Source organism: Micromesistius poutassou, assembly GCF_964030765.1.
Source record: "Micromesistius poutassou genome assembly, chromosome: 22".
Taxonomy (NCBI): Eukaryota; Metazoa; Chordata; class Actinopteri; order Gadiformes; family Gadidae; genus Micromesistius; species Micromesistius poutassou.
This window is the reverse complement of record NC_140292.1, coordinates 7,620,699-7,642,000: the sequence shown is the minus strand read 5'-3', so window position 1 is coordinate 7,642,000 and position 21,302 is coordinate 7,620,699. Positions and strand designations below refer to the sequence as shown.

Below are 21,302 nucleotides of genomic sequence, written 5' to 3'. Positions count from 1 at the left end.
TCATCTGACATTGGTGTTGAGTAACAATCATATGTTTATTGAAGCAAGGAGCATTAATCTAATGCATCTTCAAACACACAGTTAAACACACCCTCACTGGCCTCACTGGTTACAATGCAGAAGGGAATGCTGACTATGACTAAATTAAAACGAAACGTTTGTGCACTAAACAGCTTAATCTGCCCAGCGAAAGGATTTTTTGGTCCTCAACACACATATATGAATGCTTTGGCCTACTGTGTTCAGCTGAACAACATTTACAACGTTAGGTTCTCACCCAGAAGAGTCACTAGCTAGAAAAACGATTTTCCGTCATGTGCAAAACTCTTCTATCCCCCGTCTTCATCTCTGCTCTCTCGTCTTACTCAATCTCGTTTGAGCTTCCGTTCGCCGCATGGATCTCGATTTCTATGAGGAGGAAACAAAAAATGAATATAAAAATGATGGCAATTACTCCATTATTGTATACTACAATTAGACCAACATATGTATTAGTGATTTGAATATATCTATATATCTTTGTGATTCTGTGTTATGAGTCACCTTTGCAGGGTCCATTCTCAAAGACGATGTCGTCAAGGGCGATGTCACTTCTTACTGACGGACCTCTGGTGGCCTCAAACACGATCTAGGAGTCAATAAAAGCGTGTTTAACACCTGGGGTCCGGTCAGACCCTCCCAACAGGCTCACTGCACCGTGTGAGTTGAATAAACAGCGTTGGGCCCCCATGCACAGCCAGGGTCAAGAAGAGAGACTCTGTCTACAGTATATGCATTAGAGAGCAGGGGCTTCCAAAACCGACCATGCCGTGACCCACCAGTGGAGATACACCCAATATGTTTCTCTTTGCCCTTATCATGTCAATAAAATATTCCTTTCCTTCAAATTTTCTTTAATATATTGTACCTGATGCTGAGAGTCAGAGTGGTACTATGGTATATATTATATATATATATTGTACCTGATGCTGATAGTCAGAGTGGTACTATGGTATATATTATATATATATATTGTACCTGATGCTGATAGTCAGAGTGGTACTATGGTATATATTATATATATATATTGTACCTGATGCTGATAGTCAGAGTGGTACTATGGTATATATTATATATATATATATATATATATATATATATATATAATATATATATATTGCACCTGATGCTGATAGTCCGAGTGGTACTCCACGGCGGCCCGCAGCCAGGCCACGCTCTGCTCCCCCGCGCGTTTCCATAGCAACGTGTCCTCCCCGTCCCGGGCCAGGTGCACGCGCAGCTCCCCGACCCCGGAGCCGTACATGTGGTAGAAGAACCTCAGGCACCGGGGGCGGCGGGACCCCCGCAGGGCCCGCGAGCGCAGCCTGACGCCCTGCCCCGGCAGCATGGGGGACGCCTCCATGTACACGTAGTAGCCTGGGGTGGGGACACAGCGGCCAGTCATTGATAACAGCGTGGGGGGTGGCCTCCATTCATAAATAACAGCGTGGGAGACGCCTCCATGTTTAGTAGTAGCCTGTGGTGATACAGAGGTCATTCATAAATAACAGCGTGGGAGACGCCTCCATGTTTAGTAGTAGCCTGTGGTGATACAGAGGTCATTCATAAATAACAGCGTGGGAGACGCCTCCATGTTTAGTAGTAGCCTGTGGTGATACAGAGGTCATTCATAAATAACAGCGTGGGAGACGCCTTCATGTTTAGTAGTAGCCTGTGGTGATACAGAGGTCATTCATAAATAACAGCGTGGGAGACGCCTTCATGTTTAGTAGTAGCCTGTGGTCATACAGAGGTCATTCATAAATAACCACATGTGTTATACATGTGTTGTCCCTGTCACATATGCAGCATCCATTCATAAATAACATTTCCTCTACTGTCCTGTACCGGTAGGTCCCTGTCACACATGCAGCATTCATTCATAAATACAAACCTTTGCTATATTGTCCTATAGATCTGTTGATCCGGTCCCACATACAGCGTTCATTCATAAATAAAAACATGTATAATCCTTTTCTATAGATCTGTTGTCCCTGTCACACATACAGCATTCATTCAATAATAACATTAACTCTACTGTTCTATATATATGTGGTCCCCATCCCATATACAGCATCCATTCATTAATAACAGCATCTATACTGTTCTATAGATCTGTTGTCCCCATCCCATGTTAAGCGTAGATTCCTAAACACAAACATGTGCTACACTGTTCTGTAGGTCTGCGGTGAGGGCGGGGCATTCACCCAGTCCCGTGGTGTGGTCTCCTCTGGGGCCGGTGTAGGAGGTCGGGGTGGACCCCCTCCTCCGCATCCAGTCGCCGGCGTCGCCCCGTTTGTCCTGGGTGTAGCCGCACAGGCCCTCCTCAAAGTCACAGCGGCCGGGGACGGCCAGGGTCAGCCCTGTGAGGGGGAGAGAGCCGCAACCAGGAACACATGGGGGTGAGGGAGTGCAGCTCTCTGAAGAGCCGCACGCCACGGCGCCACGGTAAACCACAGAGGATGACAACACTGCGCTTGTAGCTGTTGTACGACGGCCTTTGAAAACACGAGCCAGAATCAAATGCTCGGAACCCAGCGGGACGCCGGCGGGGTCAGGAGGTAAGAGAAACAGGATCATCGCTGCGTTGGTATGTTTTCTTTTGTCGCTAACGTTTTTTTCAGTTTCACATTTTATTATATTTATATTTATTTATATTTACTTTATATTTATTATATGATCTTTTTTGTATATTACAATGCATACTTAAAATACCCCCAAAAAAATAAGATGTAAGAAAAACTATATGGAACACAGCAAATGAATTGGTGACATACGTGATGTTGGACCGTAGACCTACGGTTTGTTTTTGTATCTGAATGAATTCCTGGCAGGACTAAAAGGCATACGGGGTGGGGGTGATATTGATGCCATGTCAGAATAAATATGTTCTTTGATGAATCATTTTTCAAAGCAATATCCGGAATCAAAATCGAATGGAATGTGGATATCCCTCCATCGAGAGCCCCTCCTCTCTCTCGCCCATCGCAGCCAAACCCATGGAACTGAAGCGGACAGCGCTGCCTCTGAGCTGACCCCACACTACAAGATAAATGTCCCGATATCGGGGCCGATTTGCCCCTTACGAGAATCGGGGTGGCGTTCCCATGGCAGCCGAATCGGGACGAAAATCGGCCAAGATTATCCTGTCTGCCGTAGTGTTCTAAGATAGAATCTCATAAACTTAAGACCTCCCGATCTCAAAATCGGGGTTATCCAACATGTTAGATATTTTCGGCATGTTGAGTGTGTAGTCAACATAATAGCGACGCACGCACACACAAACACACACACGCAAAACACACACACACGCTGACCCGAAGGTGCTCCATAATGCCAAAGCGCATTCAATTCTCACTTTTCAATTTTCGTTTCCAAATATTTATTTAAAAACGAAAATATCTGTTTTAGTGCGTGTGTGTTAAATTAAATGTTTTTATATCTTAAACAAATTCCGTTGCAAATAGGAGGCGCGCAGCATCAATATCCTAACACAGACACATTTTGCAGATTGTAAATTGACATGATACATTGTAAACGTTCACAATCCTGCTCTATGCTCTGTGATATTTTGTTTATCATCATTTCTATTAACTTCTGCGAGGCGCATAAAGTGGTCATGTAGATCGGTCGTCTGCCCGTCTATTGCGCGTATCACACATGAGCAGATCTTGCACACAACGTCAGTCGTGTCCCTTGGCTGTCCTATTTGTTGTATATTTGTTGATGTTGTTATTGTCATGCGTGTTCTGGTTATTTGCGCATGATTAAACATGAGTCTTTATATGGCGATAAAACAAAGCTTTGTTGCGTTTTTTTTCCTTCTTTTTGAAGTGGGGATCGGGGGTGCGCCAACCCGGTTGGGACGTAAAGGGGGTGCGCAGGAATAAAAGTTTGGGAACCGCTGCTCTAGATCTACCATCTCTTGTCTCTCGATCTCTTGTCTCGTGCTGGATGACGCAGCCAAAAATCGGCTGCGATTCTCGTTAAGTGTGTGGTGTACTCCGACTCAAAAATCGCATAAGATAAAAAAAAATCGTGTAGTGTGGGGCAGCCTTAAAGCATGATAGCAAGTCCCACCCCCCCTCTCTCTAGCCAATAACAGACATTTGAATCACACCGTGCCAGGTGTTCCGCCCTGACAAGAATGCGTCAGGAACGAGGTGACACTCAAGTGCAGATGTGTTTTTTCCCTGATATACTGTTTGACCCAAACAGACGGACACCAGAGAGAAGCGAAAGGATTCTCTGGGTTATAGGGAGGTGAATGGGTCATGAATGGTTCCTCTCACCCGTCTTCAGCGCACAGTCTCCCAGGCTCAGGCTGATGTCGTCCAGCGCCACGGAGCCACAGTCCCAGAAACTCCTGCAGACGCTGACAAACAGCAGCTTCACAGCACGCACGCACGCACACACACACACACACACACACACACACACACACACACACACACACACACACACACACACACACACACACACACACACACACACACACACACACACACACACACACACACACACACACACACACACACACAGGACACCCTCAGAAACAGATGTGTGCATCTAACAAAAACCATACATGTGGAGGCCAGTGCCCAAATGTTTTTCCAAAGCGATGATCAAAACTATTTTATAACAAATTATATCTTCAGTATGTCCTTCAGTAAATAATTAAGATCACAATGAAGATTTCTATTATTAAAAAACAATAGGGTTTTTTTGTGTCACTACTTTTCTGCATTGTAATATATCTATTTTATTTCTGAATGAAAATGTTGATGATTTGTTTTGTCTAGAAGACTATTTTATCCAAGAAGTTGACTATTTTATCCAAGTCGATAACTATTTTATCCAAATCGATAACTATTTTATCCAAGCCTGTCATATGACAGATTTGATTGAATGAACGAGTGGCCAGAAGGCAACACCACCGTAATGTACACTACTTAGAAAATACTCAGATGACGCACATGGAAGTGTGTATTTATCCATTCAGTATTTTTCGGAATTACTCATTTCCAGATAATCATTGAATCATGTAAAATTCATTTTCTTTATTAGTTAAGCATGTCACCCTCGCTAAACTAAGCGCATACATGTGGTCGATATATGCGTGTCCTCTGTGCCTAGCACGCTGTAATCAATAATCGATTGTTTCCGAGGTATCCACCCAAAACATTTTTTTTTTGGAGTCTGCAAAGCGCACTGTGTAAGATGATTAAGAGCCTGACCTTGGACGGCTGTGTGGTCTGGAAGGTGATGTCATTGGCGATCCAGATGCCTTTGGACCTCTCCCCCTGCGTCCAGACCTTCTCCTGCTTTTTGCTGGTCTGATGCTGAACGTACACCACCAGGGCCTGCTCCCTCTGGCTGAAACCTGCTCTTACAAACATGTTCGACAGGACTTCAATCGATGGATCAACTCAACCGACCAACCCATCAATCAACAAACCAATCTATCAATCAATCATGATCCAGCTCAGAAAAATCAACATTGGATCAGAAAGTCGGCTATTACCCAATCAACCAAACTCAAAACAGCCTGTCTCAGAAAACACTCCATTCACCGCTCGGAGAGCAGTATAAATGTCAGAAAGTTATTCACTAACCCCTCAGAGAGTACTATGTCAGAGAGTACTTCACTTACCCCTCAGAGAGTACTTCACTCACCACTCAGAGAGTACTATGTCAGAGAGTACTTCTCTCACCCCTCAGAGAGTATAGTACTATGTCAGAGAGTACTCCCCTCGTCACTCAGAGAGCGGTATATCAGAGAATACTTCCCTCACCACTCAGAGAGTACTATGTCAAAGAGTACTCGGCTCACCTCTCAGAGAGTAATGGACCCTCAGGCAGTACTTCATGTTCCCGGGGAGAAGGGGGCTGACCAGGCGACTGACGTAGCTGGAGCGCGGACCAGGTGTGGAGCCTGGGCTCACTCTGGAGTGGGCTAGCAGGAAGGATCCTGAGGAAAGAGAGAGGAGCTCATCTCTATTCTCTCTCAGAGGTCCCAGCTTCCTCTTGTTGTGTTCGCAAAGCTGGGAGGTTTGCTTTCCCGGACTGCACCTGGCATTCATCTTGGTTTATTACACGCCTGCCTTTGGTGTTGTTTACCACGTTAGATTCCAACATGCAATTATGTTTTGCTAATTACAGTGAATATCATGAATCAATCTACGGCATTTTGGGGACGCTCCAAACTATACAAAGAAAGGCAACTAGAAATGGAAATATGGGGATATTTGCAGTTTGGCGGTCCATACATCGACATAATATCTGAGGTAAATGTTTCTAGAAATGAAAAAAGGGGACATATTTACAGTTGGCCTTTCCCTATCATGGTAAATGTAGAACTGTAGTCAAAATATTGAGCATTCCATGCCCAATGGTCAACTACGATGTGTTTTAAGCTTTGGTAAACCCACCAAATACAAGCCAAAGCTAGAACCCTTGGCATTTAAAAATGCTTCAATATATTTTTCAAATCATTTCTTTTAAAAACAGGGACATTCCCGGGTACGGCTCCTGCCGGTGACATCTGGGCCCCCCTGATCCACAGGGCTTCACCGGGCCGTGAGGTCATCCACTCTCAGCCCCAGTGAGGACCAGCGCCCAGACCCCATGCTACGGGGAGCTAGCCGCGTCCGTGTTCTTAATGTACCCACCTGCCCCTGTGGTGTGGTCCCCGTTCCTGAACAGGTTGGGCTTGACGGCCACCCTCTTCCAGGACGAGCCCCCGTTGGTGTCCTGGGTGTAGTGGCACAGCCCCGACTCAAAGTCGCAGTTCGCGATGGAAGGGTCAAAGGTCGGCTCTGTGAAGGACACGGTTTGAATTTCAATGGCGATGGAAGTGGAGAGTCTGAGCGCCTTGAATTGGCTTTTGGCAGCCCACTGGTTGTAGCGCACTAGTGAGTGTAGCTCACTAGTGGTTGTAGCTCACTAGTGACTGTAGCTCACTAGTGACTGTAGCTCACTAGTGGTTGTAGCTCACTAGTGACTGTAGCTCACTAGTGACTGTAGCTCACCAGTGACTGTAGCTCACTAGTGACTGTAGCTCACTAGTGACTGTAGCTCACTAGTGACTGTAGCTCACCAGTGACTGTAGCTCACTAGTGATTGTAGCTCACTAGTGGTTGTAGTTCACCAGTGGTCATAGCTCACCAGTGTCTGCACTGCAGAATTCGGAGGAGAAGGTGATGTCATCAACCTTGACCCGACCCCCGCGCTGACTGTTAAACGCCACTTCAAAGACCACCTAGCGCGCACACACACACACACACACACACACACACACACACACACACACACACACACACACACACACACACACACACACACACACACACACACACACACACACACACACACACACGAATGCAGACACACGCTGAGACCAGAGTGGTGTCTGTGTGTCTTTCTGCACATATATATACTCATAATGAAATAAATACACACACACACACACACACACACACACACAAACAACCTCATGCTTTTTCATTTATCTCCACTGTGCCACCAGAGACCCATTGGATCTCTCACATTTCAAAGAAAGGGGCCCCTATAGGGGAGATGTGTTTTAACATCACAGAAAGAGGAGCATGTACTGGGTCCATAACCTCTATAGAGATAGATGTAGATAGACACAGCTCCACTGACCTGTACTGGGTATATGCCGTCTATAGATCTAGGTATAGACAGACCCCTCTCCACTGACTTGTACTGGATATAGACAGACCCCTCCCCACTGACCTGTACTGGGTATATACCTTCTATAGATATAGATATAGACAGACCCCTCTCCACTGACCTGTACTGGGTATATACCTTCTATAGATATAGACAGACCCCTCTCCACTGACCTGTACCGGGTACGGAGCCTTGACGTCCACCTGCACTGGGATCCACATGGAGGGGTCAGTGGTCCAGTCCGTCTGGTTCTCCGAGGCGGTGTTCCACACCTCCTGGTACTGGCCCAGCTGGTCCCGGGTGTACACGGAGAACCGGTTTCCCGGTTTTTCGCCCCGCTGGTACTGGAAGCCCAGGCAGCCCGACATGGGCACGGTCGTCATGGGCGACACCAGCTTGGCCACCTCCTTGAAGGTCTTGGCGTAGATGGAGTCGACGTACATGAAGTGGCCTACGAAGAGACCGGAGGTCATTGGTCATGTTCACGGTTTTTTCTTTCGTATTCGCTGTATAGACGTACAGATCGATTGAATGTAACGTACCATGTGTACCAGCCCAAGTGTATGATGTGAAATGAACTACGTATTATACTGATTCATCATATAAATAGGACAGATGTTATAAAGTATTCTTATGATACCTAAAGCTCTATGACGTTTTTGACATTTTTTTTTATGTACAGTATGTCAATCACTAAATGTCTAGAATAAAAGTAATCCGTCCACGAACGACAAATGCGGTACAGCACTGTATGGTCTGTGCCGACCAATGGTGGAGAAATAACCATCTCAACTCTATGCACTCTTTGTCTCTCTTGTCGGACAGGATGTGGCAATAGAAACATGGCCGCACGTGGCCGGGCCAGGACATTCCCTGTAGAAGATCCAATCTGTCACTAGCTTTGTTTGGCTAATTACTTGGGTTTGGTTCTCTAGTTAAATGGTTTGCAGCATTAGTTTACAGGAATGCCTCTGTGAGATCCAGCAGTCCTACTATGTTACAGTAGAACTTCTGATCCAGCAGTCCTACTAGGACCCTACTAGGAGACAGCCCAAGAGCCTGGGTCGGAAACCAAAAAAAAACTGTGGGGGAGTTAGGCCTTGTTTCCCGTTATTGGATTGTTGTTATTGGAGATATTGGCCAGAAGAGAAACTGATTTATGCAAGTAGACAAAGCTTTCAGCATGAGAAATGCTTTGGGAGTTTCAAACACAACCCTGTCATCCCATGATCACAAATTACATGACAATGACATGACATTCCTATGAACGCAATAATTAACATTCAAATGCTCCTTATGCTTCCAAAATGGAGGTGGTCATTGCGAAATGATGTTGCAAAGTGCAAAGCTGTACAAAGTGACATAGTATCTACTATAAAAGAATGCACATGAATCCTCCATGGGGATGCAGAGAACAATGAGACATAGTGATGAGAGAAGCAGAGGGTAGCACAGAAGCTACAGAACATCACTCACCGCCTGTGTTGCTGTAGGCGTTATCGTTTGGCAGCTCGCTCTGAACGGCCTGGCCCCCTCCGATGTACCAGTTCACATTGGTGTTCCACTGGTTTCTGTAGCCACACAGGTGGGTCTCCTCAAAGTTACACTCTACACACAGGAAAACAAACAACCAGCGTATCATAAATCACCCTTAAAGCATTAATCACCAACAAAGATGGAGAGAAACGGAGAGGGGTATACGGACAGAGAAGGAGAGAGACATATGGAGATTTTCTGAAAAAAAACAAAACATACACATTGGCAATGTATCTGTTATTTTCCATGGCAATAAAGCTCTTTTGAATTGAGCTGGATTTCAATGCGAGAGAGAGAGAGAGAGAGAGAGAGAGAGAGAGAGAGAGAGAGAGAGAGAGAGAGAGAGAGAGAGAGAGAGAGAGAGAGAGAGAGAGAGAGAGAGAGCGCGGGAGAGAGGGAGAGCAGGAGAGAGGGAGAGAAAGAGAGAGAGAGAGAGAGAGAGAGAGAGGGGGGGGGGGGGAAATGGAGGAAGATCAAAAAGAAAATGAAAGAGGGAGGGGGTGAGATGTATAACAGCACAGCTACGGTGGTGCATATGGAGTAAATCAAAAGAAGATGTGCTCTGAGTGATGAGTCCGGGGGTGATGTCACTGACCCAGGCAGTATCCTGGACTGATGTGGATCTCAAAGATGGCCACGCTGCTGCCCAGCATCTCCCCGGGACTGCCCTCGATGGCCACCTGGTGAGCAACACAACATGACCAACACGGCAGCAACCTACACATCATCCTGAAGCACACCATGAAAGCATGTCATAAACAACACACACACAACCCATCCGGAAACACCTACCACCACACAAACATAGACACAAGAGGACCAAGGAAAGGGCACGACCAACTCCTGTTTGTTCCCGGGCGCTACACTGTGTGGTAACCTTCTGCTCCTAGTTCCTTGTTCTTGTTCTTGTTCTTCTTCTTCTTCTTCTTCTTCTCCTTCTTCTTCTTCATAAACAACACATCATGATCCACACATGCTCATCAGCAGGTATTTGACATATGCAAAGGGACCGCCTCATGATTCACAGCCATGAGCCAAACACTTAGTGAGCAGTAGAGCGGCGCGATTACGTAGCCTACACAGGGACATCGATATTACCGGCAGATGCTGATTGGTTCAAAACTATTTGTGTTGAAGCACATGCACAAAAGTTTAAAGTTGAGGTTGGAAACCTTTTGAACCGCTGTCATATGTAGTTCATCTTGAGCTGAATCCCCGCTGTGTCTTTTATCTTTTTGTTCCTTTTCTTTACTTCACTTTACTGTTGCCAGGTTTCACCCTTGGCGAGGATGCAGTTATAAGCTTTTTTATTACTATTGCAGATTTGGCTGAAGTTGCGGCGTTACAAAATATCTTGTGCCGACCATCGCGTGTATCGTGGGCTTTTTCGTTGCGTGCTTTTGTGTATTTGTGAATGCGCAGGTCTGTCTGCCCGTATGAGGGCGTGCGTTGTCTTTATATGACTCCCCTGGTTGCGATTCCTCCCTGCAGATATCCTGCAGTGCTTTGGGATGTTGTTTCGCGTGTGTTTGTGAAGCCCTTAGATTTGTCTTTCTTCCAATACTGATTGAATGAAATGATTGTTCAGTCTTACTGGTCGCTTTGGATGAAAAACATCTGCGAACGAAACACATGGAATGGAATGTAATCCACGTCACTATTTAGCTTGAGTTTGAACTACATTTTGGACATTTTATCCTATTTTCTCAAATTCTTCCTCCAGTTGAGTTCATTTATTTGATAGGGAAGTAACCTGTTTCTGAGCATGGGTTTAAATACCTCCTTCTATGGACTTATTGTTCCTAGTTATTGATTGTTATTTATGTTTTTTTTGTTCTACTTACTTTTTACCTTGTTATTATTGTTAATTATTATTAACTACACAAGTATTAAAGCAACATGCGCGATTCATTATAGAAATCAATTAGATGTGTGTTTGTGCAGTCCTTAGATTTGTCATACTGATTGAATACAATGATTGTTCAGAACTTTACTTGAGGTCACTTTGGATGAAAAACATCTGCCAAACAAACCTATGTAATGTAATGTAATCCACCTCACTGTCTCTTTTGACCTCCAAAGCAGCAAACACTATTTGAATAAATCGTTAAAATGACTAAAATGCTTAAAACACCAGATCTTCAATTGGTGGAATTTACTTTCTTCATTGCAAAGAGCAACCCAGCCAGAGGTTTGGAAGGCCTCGTAAAGAACACAGCAGTGTGACTGATCGACCGGAGCACTCGCTCCTAGGAGAGGTAATGGATGATATTGTTCACCCGGGTCTGAACTGCTCTGTGTTTATGTGGTGAGGAGACCCCTTGTTGAGCCCCCTGTTAATTACCTCATGGCCTTTGCATTATCACCCCCACCACCACCACCCCTAGCACCACTACCACCACCATCCCCACCACCACCACCACCCCCAGCACCACTACCACCACCACCTCCACCACCGTCATCACCACCATCACCTCCACCTCCACCACCGTCATCACCACCATCACCTCCACCTCCACCACCACCAGTGAAACCACAACCACCAACAACAACTTCACCACCACAACCACCACCAGTATCACCACCACCACCACCAACACCTTCACCACCACCACCACCACCACCACCACCACCAATACCACTACTATCTCCACCACCAGTATTACTACCACCACCACCACCATCACCACCACCACCTCCACCACCACCAGTATCACCACCACCACCACCACCACCACCAACACCACTACTACCTCCACCACCACCAGTATTACCACCACCACCACCAACAACTCCCCCAACACCAGCGCCAGTGATCACCTCCTAAACCACCACCACCACTACCACTACCACCACCACCACCATCAGCCCCACCTCCACCACCACCACCACCGACAAAGAGTACTCTCAAACAATTGTTTATACAAGTGTGTATGTGCGTGCACGTGCGTGCCTGCGGCAGTTCATGTGCATGTGAAGGCATGCATTCATTTATCACCGTCTCGTCTCATTCCTTTATGCTTCTCTTTTTAAACAAAGAAAGCATCACTGTGCCTGTACATCATTTGTTTTGAGCGACCTACATACTACACACAGGGCTACTGGGTCTGCTGAGTAAGTACACTTTGTCCTAACCAGTTGATGATTTATTTGAGAGGAAAGTAACCTATTTCTGAACATGGCTTTTAAACACCACCTTCTGGTTAACTGATTGTTCATTGTTATTGATCAGTAGTATTGGTTGTACTTACTTATCACCTTGTTATTCTTATTAATTATTATTATTAACTATGAGTATTAAGACAACGTGTGCGGTTAATTTTAGAAATCAACTCAAACTAATTCAAAAGATTCAACAACAAACCCAAAAGGTAAACAAAAGGCTAGTCCAGGAGCAGCCTGCCGGCTGTTTACCCTGTAGGGCTCAGTGGTGTTTGGCAGGTCCATGCTGGAGATGACCCAGCTGTCGGACGGGTCCTGGCTGCTCCACAGGGGCCGGTCGAAGCCCTTCCCCTCGCTGCGGAGCAGCACCTCCAGGCCGCCCGCCCCGGTGATCTGGTAGACCAGCCTCAGGCAGCTCCAGTCCTCCTGGTCCAGCAGCGGGCTCAGCAGCACCCCCCTGGCGTTGGCCTCCCCTTGCTGGGCCGCCCCGCCTCCCTCCTGCGGGGCCTCCTGGTGCTCCTCCTCCTCCGCGGTGTCCACCGCCACGAAGCGGCCTGAGGAGCAGGAGATCACCATCAACACAACACCATCAACACAACAGGATCAACACAACACAATCAACACAACATGATCATAACAACAAGATCAACACAACACCATCAAACCAACACTATCAACACAACACCATCAACACAACACCATCAACACAACACGAGCAATACAACAAGATCAACACAACACGGTCAACACAACACAATCATAACAACACGATCAACACAACGCGATCAACACAACACCATCAACACAACATGAGCAATGCATGCTCATCTGCATAAAAATGCACTTCCCCCTGCAGCAACGCCACAGATATACACACCTTATGCGCGGTAATGCATCTATGCCACGCTAGGCTTACGCCTTGAGGAAACGCAGAGTCCGTCAGGATGAGACGGAGAAACGAGAGAGGTCGTAGGTCATGGTCTTGCAGGGAAGGGAGTGCTCCCATGGGACGGGGTGTTTACAATGGTTCAGATGTTTGTTTACGTTGCTGTCAAGCTGAACACCAGGCTCACTCTTTAGTTGGTTCTGAACAAGGCTTTCATAAAAAAAACCCTTGAGTGGTTATGGAAATGTCTTTTTTCTTGTCCATGAATAGATGGATAGACAGGAACATTTCAAAGCTGCACCATGTGTATTTTATGTGGAGTTTTACTTAATGACGATATAGAGTCATCTTTCCTGGATCTAAATCACACATGTTAACGTGATTGATGTATGATGTTATTTATTATGTGCATTATGTCATCACATGTGGTCCCTCTCTGGAGTGAACCACAGCACACACGCACAGTGAAACAACGATGTGTTAATAAAGTTTCAAGGGAAGAAAAAAATAAAAAAGGCTGAACTCCACTAGCTGCAGTGTTTTCAAAATAATCCCATAGAAGGCTTTGAGAGCTGGATCAGGACTGACCAATACACTGCAATAACAGGAGGCACTGCCATGATGTTTATCTCTCAGGTTTATAGTATCAAGTTGGGTGTACGATATACCGCTGCAGTTAAGCTTAAAGAAATAATACAGGCTTAAACACTTTGACGTTGTTATACACTGTCTAACATTCGTCTTTCCGATTTTTTATGTCATGTTGTGCTGTTGATAATTGCAAATTGGTCACCCACTGGTCTGCTCTATGTGCTATTTTCCTACATTACCCAGAATGCAGCACTGACACTATGATTTAAAGTCTTGTTCATTGTGCTTTACCAATACTACCGTTTTTTAACCAATGTCAATGTGCTTTCAACTAACCCTTGTGTAATCATGTACCAGTATGTCCCTTCCCTGCTCTATTCTCCTCATCCTAAGGTTAAGTTGATTCCATTCTTATGATCTGTCATTCATTATATGTTGCTGTTGAAATATCCTGGACCTTACCTCACCGCCAATACATGTACACATTTGTTAGAGATGCAAACACACCCACACCCACAGAACAGACGGACACACTCATAAACACGCATGCACATCTGGACACTCACTCATACACTCGCGTCAATTAATCAGGAAAAGGGCATAATTAACCGATTTACTATGCTGACCTTTAATTTAAGTGTTGCCATGGAAAATGCAAGAGTAGGAAAGAGTCCCAGGGTTTCAGTGCTGAGCACAGAAACACAGACTTCTGGAAGAAAACTTGTCTCTCTCGTCAGGTTTATAAGAAGCACAGTGTTTTAAGACCAGTGCTTTCTCATCTGCCGTGCACATTTCAAGGTCAAAGTCAAAGTCAATAGTCAAAGTGTTTTATTATTATTTGTGCAGTAAATTCTCATGGTCATTCTGTACATTGAAATTATTTTCAACGTGGCAGGCAAACAATATGTAGGAGGCTGAAAAGATTTATTCTCCTGTGCAGTTTATTTATGCACAACTAAACAAATGAAAATAAATCAGCACAAATATTCAGGGCTCAAAGCAAAGAGAGTGGTGGAAAAAGCTATCAACTATCTATATTAATCACAACTTTTTCAATCAATCTCAGGTATTATGAGCTCATTTCCAGGTCATATCCTGGGTTTATTGATTGTTTACTACCTTGTGCTGCCCATGCAGGCTGCAGCAGACAAATACCTAAGTCTGTTCCTCTGACTGTCTGCAGATGTTCCTGCAACTAGGAGAGCCAATGCCTTCCAGATGGAAACCTTTTCTCACGTCCAATGCGACGCAAAAAGAGCCACATCCACTTGTCAAACGTCAACTCACACTACTGTTTACAACAGAGAATTCCCTCCGCACTAAACACTGTCATATAAACGGAAACAAAACATACAGATGCGGTACGCACCGACACATCCACATCCACTTGTCAAATGGCAACTTACACAACCGTTACAGCAAACAAGAAATGCAATAGGCAGTGTGTGGTACCCCAGAAGGGGTTTCAAAACCTCAGTGTTAGGGTTAGGCTTAGGATTCGAAAGTGTCTATTCATGAACCAGACAGTTTATGGAGAGCGAGAGAGTGAGAGTACCATCTTTGTTGAGGGTCCAGCTCCTGAAGTGTGTGTCTGGTGTGTAGCCACAGGTGCTGGACTCAAAGTCACAGGAGCCTGGCAGCAGCTTGCTCTGGGAACAGACCGTGGCTAAGACAGGGAGAGGGGCAGAGAGGGAGAAAGAACGGGAGAGAGAGAGAGAGAGAGAGAGAGAGAGAGAGAGAGAGAGAAAGGACGGTTAGTATGAATCATAACCAACGCTCTGCAGAAGGATAAACATGACCTCATGCAAAAAATAAAACTAAAACCGTTGGCACTGTTGCACTCAAGTTGCACTGCGTATCTCCGGTAGAACTTGCACACTCACCCACGAAGGTGAAGAGGAGCAGTGAAAACATGGTCCTTCTTTAGATTCTATATATTCACAAGGAAACAGGCAAGGGTCGTAGCGTTCCCCCCCGGGAGATCCTGCAGAACTGGGAAGGTAAGAGTTGAGAGACAAGCCTCAAGGTCTTCTCTGAGGAACACAGAGGATCCTGCAGCTCAGTGTCTTCACAGAGCCTGCACAGGAAACGGCAAAGTATTGTCCAGAAAGCGCAGTCCAGAGTGCCCCTCCAGCCGATCACTGGCACACTGCACACGCTCAGGAGGGGAGGCGGACTGTGGTGTGAGAGAGAGGAGGAGGGAGAGAGAGAGAGAGAGGGGAGGGGGAGAGAGAGAAAGGGAGGGGGAGAGATGGAGGGAGGGAGGGAGAAGAGAGAGAGAAAGAAGAGAAAGGGAGAATTAACGAGTGAGGGGGAGGGCTGAGAGAGGGAGGGAGGGAGGGAGCAGTGGCTTTGAGTGGCAGGTTGAGTAAATGACAGGAAAGAAGAGTGGAAGGGAAGGGGACTGAGGAGTGAAATCATGGAGGGAAAAAAACTGCTAATAGAGAAGAGAGAGCCAGACAGAGAGACAAAGAGAGAGAGGGAGAGAGAGAGGGAGAGAGAGAGAGCGAGGAGAATTTGAGTGACCGAGAGGAGAGTTTGAGAGAGAGAGAGAGAGAGAGAGAGACCAGAAAGAGAGGGTTCTGAAGGGGAAAGTAATGAAAGGAAAAATAGTGTAAAACAGTGATGGAGGGCAGAATGGATGAAGAGGAAAACATAAATGAGTGTGGGAGTGAAATGAAAAAAAGGTTAAGTGCAGAGGAGGGAAATGAAATGGGCAAAGTGTACGGTGGAAAATAACGTTAAGAGTGGCCGTTGACTTGTGGAGGAGAGAGGGAACATAGGGAATATAAAAAGAGGGAGAGAAAGCTGCATAGATGGATAATCCAGTTGTAGGGTATTTCAACGCTTTTCATCTCAGGGCCCAAAAGACAATTTCAACAGGTTTTCGGGGCCAAATGCACAAAAGAGGATGGCATAATACCAATTGAGAACTTTCCCTTTACGTTCCTCCACTGTGTACCCCCTAAACCAGGGGTGTCAAACTGGTGGACCGCAGGGTGGTTCGATTCGGCCCTGAAAGGCAATATGACCGAATATGACTCAAAATGCTTAAAAGAAAGCATTTTGAGTCTTACCTAAGCTGGTTTTATTTTTTGTTCATTTCTCAGCAGTCGTATTCACTGAGAACAGGTTGCAGACTATTCCTCATACATGGTGCTTGATAAGAGAATGTTGTTTACTGCTGATTTCTTCGTAACGTTTGGACAGAAGGCCAGCTTCTGATGACCGGAGGGAATGAGACGGACCATAGCTTAATGAAGCCCTTCAGGTAGGACGGGGCTTCACTGTGTAGGGCGTTATAGGTGAGCAGTAGCACCTTGAGATCTGACCTGGCATTGATTGGAAGCCAGTCGCGGGAGGAGACATAAGGAGCGATGCGGTTGAATGTGTTGGTCCTAGTTAGGAGTCTAGCAGAGGCATTCTGCACAGGATGGAGGCTTGCCCTAGTGGAGTTGGGTAAACCAGAGAACACTGCATTGCAGTCGTCTAGTTTAGACAATATCAATGCATAGATGAGCATCTCTGCATCCGCTGCAGGTAACATTGGTCTGATTTCAGCAATGTTTCTAAGATGCAGGAATGCAGTTCTGGTAATTATTTTTACGTGTTGATCAAAAGAATGCATAGGGTTGAACAAAGCACCACGTTTCTTCAGACAGGCACTTTGGGAGATAGCAGAGAACAACTGGGGGACGGACAGTGGGACATCCTCAAATTGTGTTGGTTACTTTAGGCACTAATAATTCAGAAGAGGGTTATACAGAACTCTTCTCGAGATGTTTGGAATAATAAATAGTAATTCCCTGAAGTCAGTGGAACCCCGGCGTGCTAGTGTACACAGAAAGTAGCGACTCAATTATATTTTATTATATAATTATATTTGCCACCAACCGTTAATACCCACAGGGAAGGCTATGATAAATACTCAACTTTGTGAAGATTTCAACATTTTCAAGCTCATCCAATGTGTTTTTGAAGAAATGTCAATGGAGTAGCATTTGGTCTATTATGGCTCACCACTCCTCAACACTTGTTCTCTTATTAAATATATCATTGTTTACAGAGCATAGAATAATAAGGGACTTTATGAAAGAATTGTATCAATCAAAATGAAAAAGTAACTATGGAAACTTAAAGATCCATGTAGCGAGTCATTAAACAAACTGTTTGTATTTTATATGGCTAGCAAATATTCCTGAAATATTTTGTGTCAGATTGTCGAATTCACAGAGCATGACAGATCCTATATCTCGCTGTGCGGAGCCAGTGTGTACTAGCTGTACAGCAGGGAGAGCCTGGAGGAGGGGGGCCCCTCTCCCCCAAAGTCCTTCAGCGTGTCGGCCCCCCAGAGGTGTTTCCCCACAGGCAGTATCGTGATATGGGCAACTGATCCCCATTTGATCTGTTACACCTGGTCTCCCTCTCTCTCACACACACACACCCACACCCACACACAGTGTGTCTCTCTCTCTTTCTCTCTCACACACGCACTAACTCTCTCTCTCTCTCTCTCTTTTGCCATAGTTCCCTTTTTATTTTTCATTTTGGTCTTTTTGGGGAGGGGTGAATTCCCTGCAGACGATGTCCAGAAAGGCTGATTTCCGTTGTTAGTACCTCAGTGCCTTGGGGCCATGCTGAAGGAATGGTGTCATTTCCAGTCCAAAGCCTCTTACATTGTTTGTTTTGGAAAAACAAAAAAGAGTTGTAATAAAATAAAGGTAAAATATATATTATTTTGCATGTAGGCCTAACTATTTAGTTCAGACTTTAATAATAATACAAAACGTAAATGTCGTACCTGAGGTATGTTTTCCCATAAACAGCCTCTAGTGGTTCGTTGTGTGTATTGAGGTTGTAGCTGGTAAGGCGGTGGTGGTGGTGGTGGTGGGGGGGGGGGGGGGGGGGGGGGGTACCAAAATAAACGATTTATAAAGAAAAAATCCTTGGATGGATTGAATCATGGATGGGTTTTATTACTAAGAAACCTTTTAGTTGAGCTATTTCAGTAAATAGCTGCTGTAAACGTTGCAGTGCAGGTTTAACTACCCAGAACCTGCAGATGAGATGCATCTTTAAACCGTGCCATGTGTGGGCTTTCCATATGACAGGCAACCATTGTGGTCACCATTGAATATTGAACAGACCGCCGTGTTTGAAATGTGCTGTTGCCAAAAAGATTGCACGGGTCGGCTCTCGTTGGGAAACACCCTTCCCCAGGGTAGGTCGACAGAGCGGTCCAGTCAGAGTCTGTTCTCCCCCCTCAGCCTATCCAGTCAGGGTCATTGAAAAGTGCAACCCCCATCTACAATGAACGTAGGCCTATTCAGCTTTTAAAAAACAAATCTTGGTAAGTACACGTCTCTTATGTCATTCCCATCCAGTATTGACATTAATTTAAACTGCATTATCTTGGTCTGTCGCTGGTCAAATGGGCTATTACAATACAGTAGTTTAGAATGCATAAACACACCAAAAACAACATCGCGCATATTGCCCGGAGCAGTGGTAGAACAGCGCCCTCTGCAGGTCAATCAGGACCACCGCATGGAGGTGATAGATTCTGAACGGGGGCCTCGAGTCGAGCAGTGTATTGCGAGCGCTGCTGCTGCTGCTATGGGGGATAGGATTGGGGGATAGGATTGGGGGGTAGGATTGAGGGCCCAATTTGAGATTGGCGTGACACGAGATAATGGATTAATGGTCGCGATAAAACATTCATTAGCTTTCATTCCGTCCCTGGGTTTCATACATGTTCACTCCCGTGCAGTGTATAGACTGCTGCTGAATAACTGAGTGCACACTGCAGTCGACCTACCTACTCTCTGGGGGCTTCTGGCCCCCAGAGAGTAGAAGGCCTCGATGTATGCAGACAGTCAGTAATAATTGATGCCGTGTGTTAGAAATACAAGTAGACGATGCGGGAAGATGTGAGAGTCGCCTATATGTGATTTTCTATGGTGGCTGAGGTGAAAGTAGTCCTCGTAAACCTACGTTTACTATTCTACACTAATCTGGGTCAAGTCTGTAGGCTGCACGAATCCAAGCCGCCTACGTCTCCCGTGTTGACCCGTTACAAACGACGTGAAGTAGGCGATCAATCAGCCGACTGGACACCATAGTTACCCCCGCGTGCCTGGCTGCTCGCGCCGCCGCCTGCCTCACGTTGTCACGGTAACGCCTGTTCTGGGGGGAATACGGCGGCACGTGACTAAGGTGAGAAAGCGTTCAAGGGGAATGATGGAGCAGAGCGTGTGTTGTTGTGTAGGGCCCGACAACACCACACCAGTTACCGTTAGTGCGGTTTAGTTACTACAACAGGGGGGCGGGGGGTAAATACTATGATACACGGCCTGAACACATGACGACCAGAGACGACGAGTGAACCAACGGGGAACGGGAAGGGAAAGGCGCCGCGCTCCGGTGCACCGTAACACGGGGGTTTTGTCGTGTTGTACCAGCGTCTCTTTTGTAAAGGCGCTTTGTGCGTCGGTAATCCGCTCTGACGTCACGGCGCGGAGGGCGGGGCCGAGTTAATCCGAGCAGCGAGCAGCAAGTTGTGCGCGAGAGACGAGGACTGGCAGCGATGGAGATGGAGATGGGCAGAGCGGCCCGGCCCACCCCTTCACAGTGACACGGTGTAGCAGGTAGGTGAGGTCGCCAAGCTCAGTTCTTTTTATTGTGATGAAGTGAGGCGTGCGGGATGAAACAGGACGGGTGCAGAACCCCCCCCTCGGAGCGGTGGTTCGCAGCCCGCAAGGTGGGTCGTGTCCCGTGCTGGCGGAACTAGGGGCTGCCTACACCTGCAGATATAAATCATCCCGGAATCGGAGCGAGCAAGGCAGGCAGTGAGGCGGAATCGTGCTTTGGGAACCGGGGGGCAAATATCACATCATCCTTGTTATATATGTATGGGGCAAATGCAAAAGTAGGCCAGCCGGTGTACCGGCCTACAACCCGTTAGTTTTAGGGTTGCGTCCATCCCGTGGTAGGATGGCTGGTCGGGATGTAGGCTATCGTAACGTAACGCCTTTATTTTTGCACAATTCGTCCGTGATTGATCGTTCGTTAATTGGAGCAGCCATTACCAGTAGCGTAGAGAGAGCGTCTTAACGTGTCCAGTTGTATTTTTCACCGTCAACGTGTCACTTTTACGGTGAACCAGTCGCATATAACGGACAGCTGACAGGCCGGTGGTGAATGGCAATACAAATGTCCTCCATCACCAACGAGCCACTAGAATAAAAACATTTGCCAGCGCAATGGTTGATGCGTAAAACAGTTCTTATTGGTAAACGTGACGTGTCAACGATGTAAATCATATGACATAAAGCCTATATCGATTTAATCAAGCAACGACCACGCTAGTCTCGGTGGGGGTCTGTGTGTGTGT

At 46.1% G+C, this 21,302-nt stretch overlaps 1 protein-coding gene across 1 annotated transcript; it reads right to left on the bottom strand.

Annotated features, from left to right (window-relative positions):
* Window positions 1-136: 136 nt before the first annotated feature.
* On the bottom strand, window positions 137-15,823 carry LOC311367571 (MAM domain-containing protein 2-like; the record flags this gene model as incomplete). Its single annotated transcript, XM_084486397.1, has 15 exons — window positions 137-408; window positions 544-628; window positions 1,163-1,416; window positions 2,247-2,402; window positions 4,332-4,428; window positions 5,277-5,422; window positions 5,873-6,010; window positions 6,711-6,857; window positions 7,207-7,300; window positions 7,908-8,185; window positions 9,211-9,342; window positions 9,866-9,950; window positions 12,685-12,986; window positions 15,465-15,575; window positions 15,793-15,823. 15 exons carry the CDS (start codon window positions 15,821-15,823, stop codon window positions 362-364), a joined length of 2,103 nt encoding a protein of 700 aa, XP_084342523.1. The 3' UTR covers window positions 137-361.
* Between the last annotated feature and the right edge of the window lie 5,479 nt (window positions 15,824-21,302).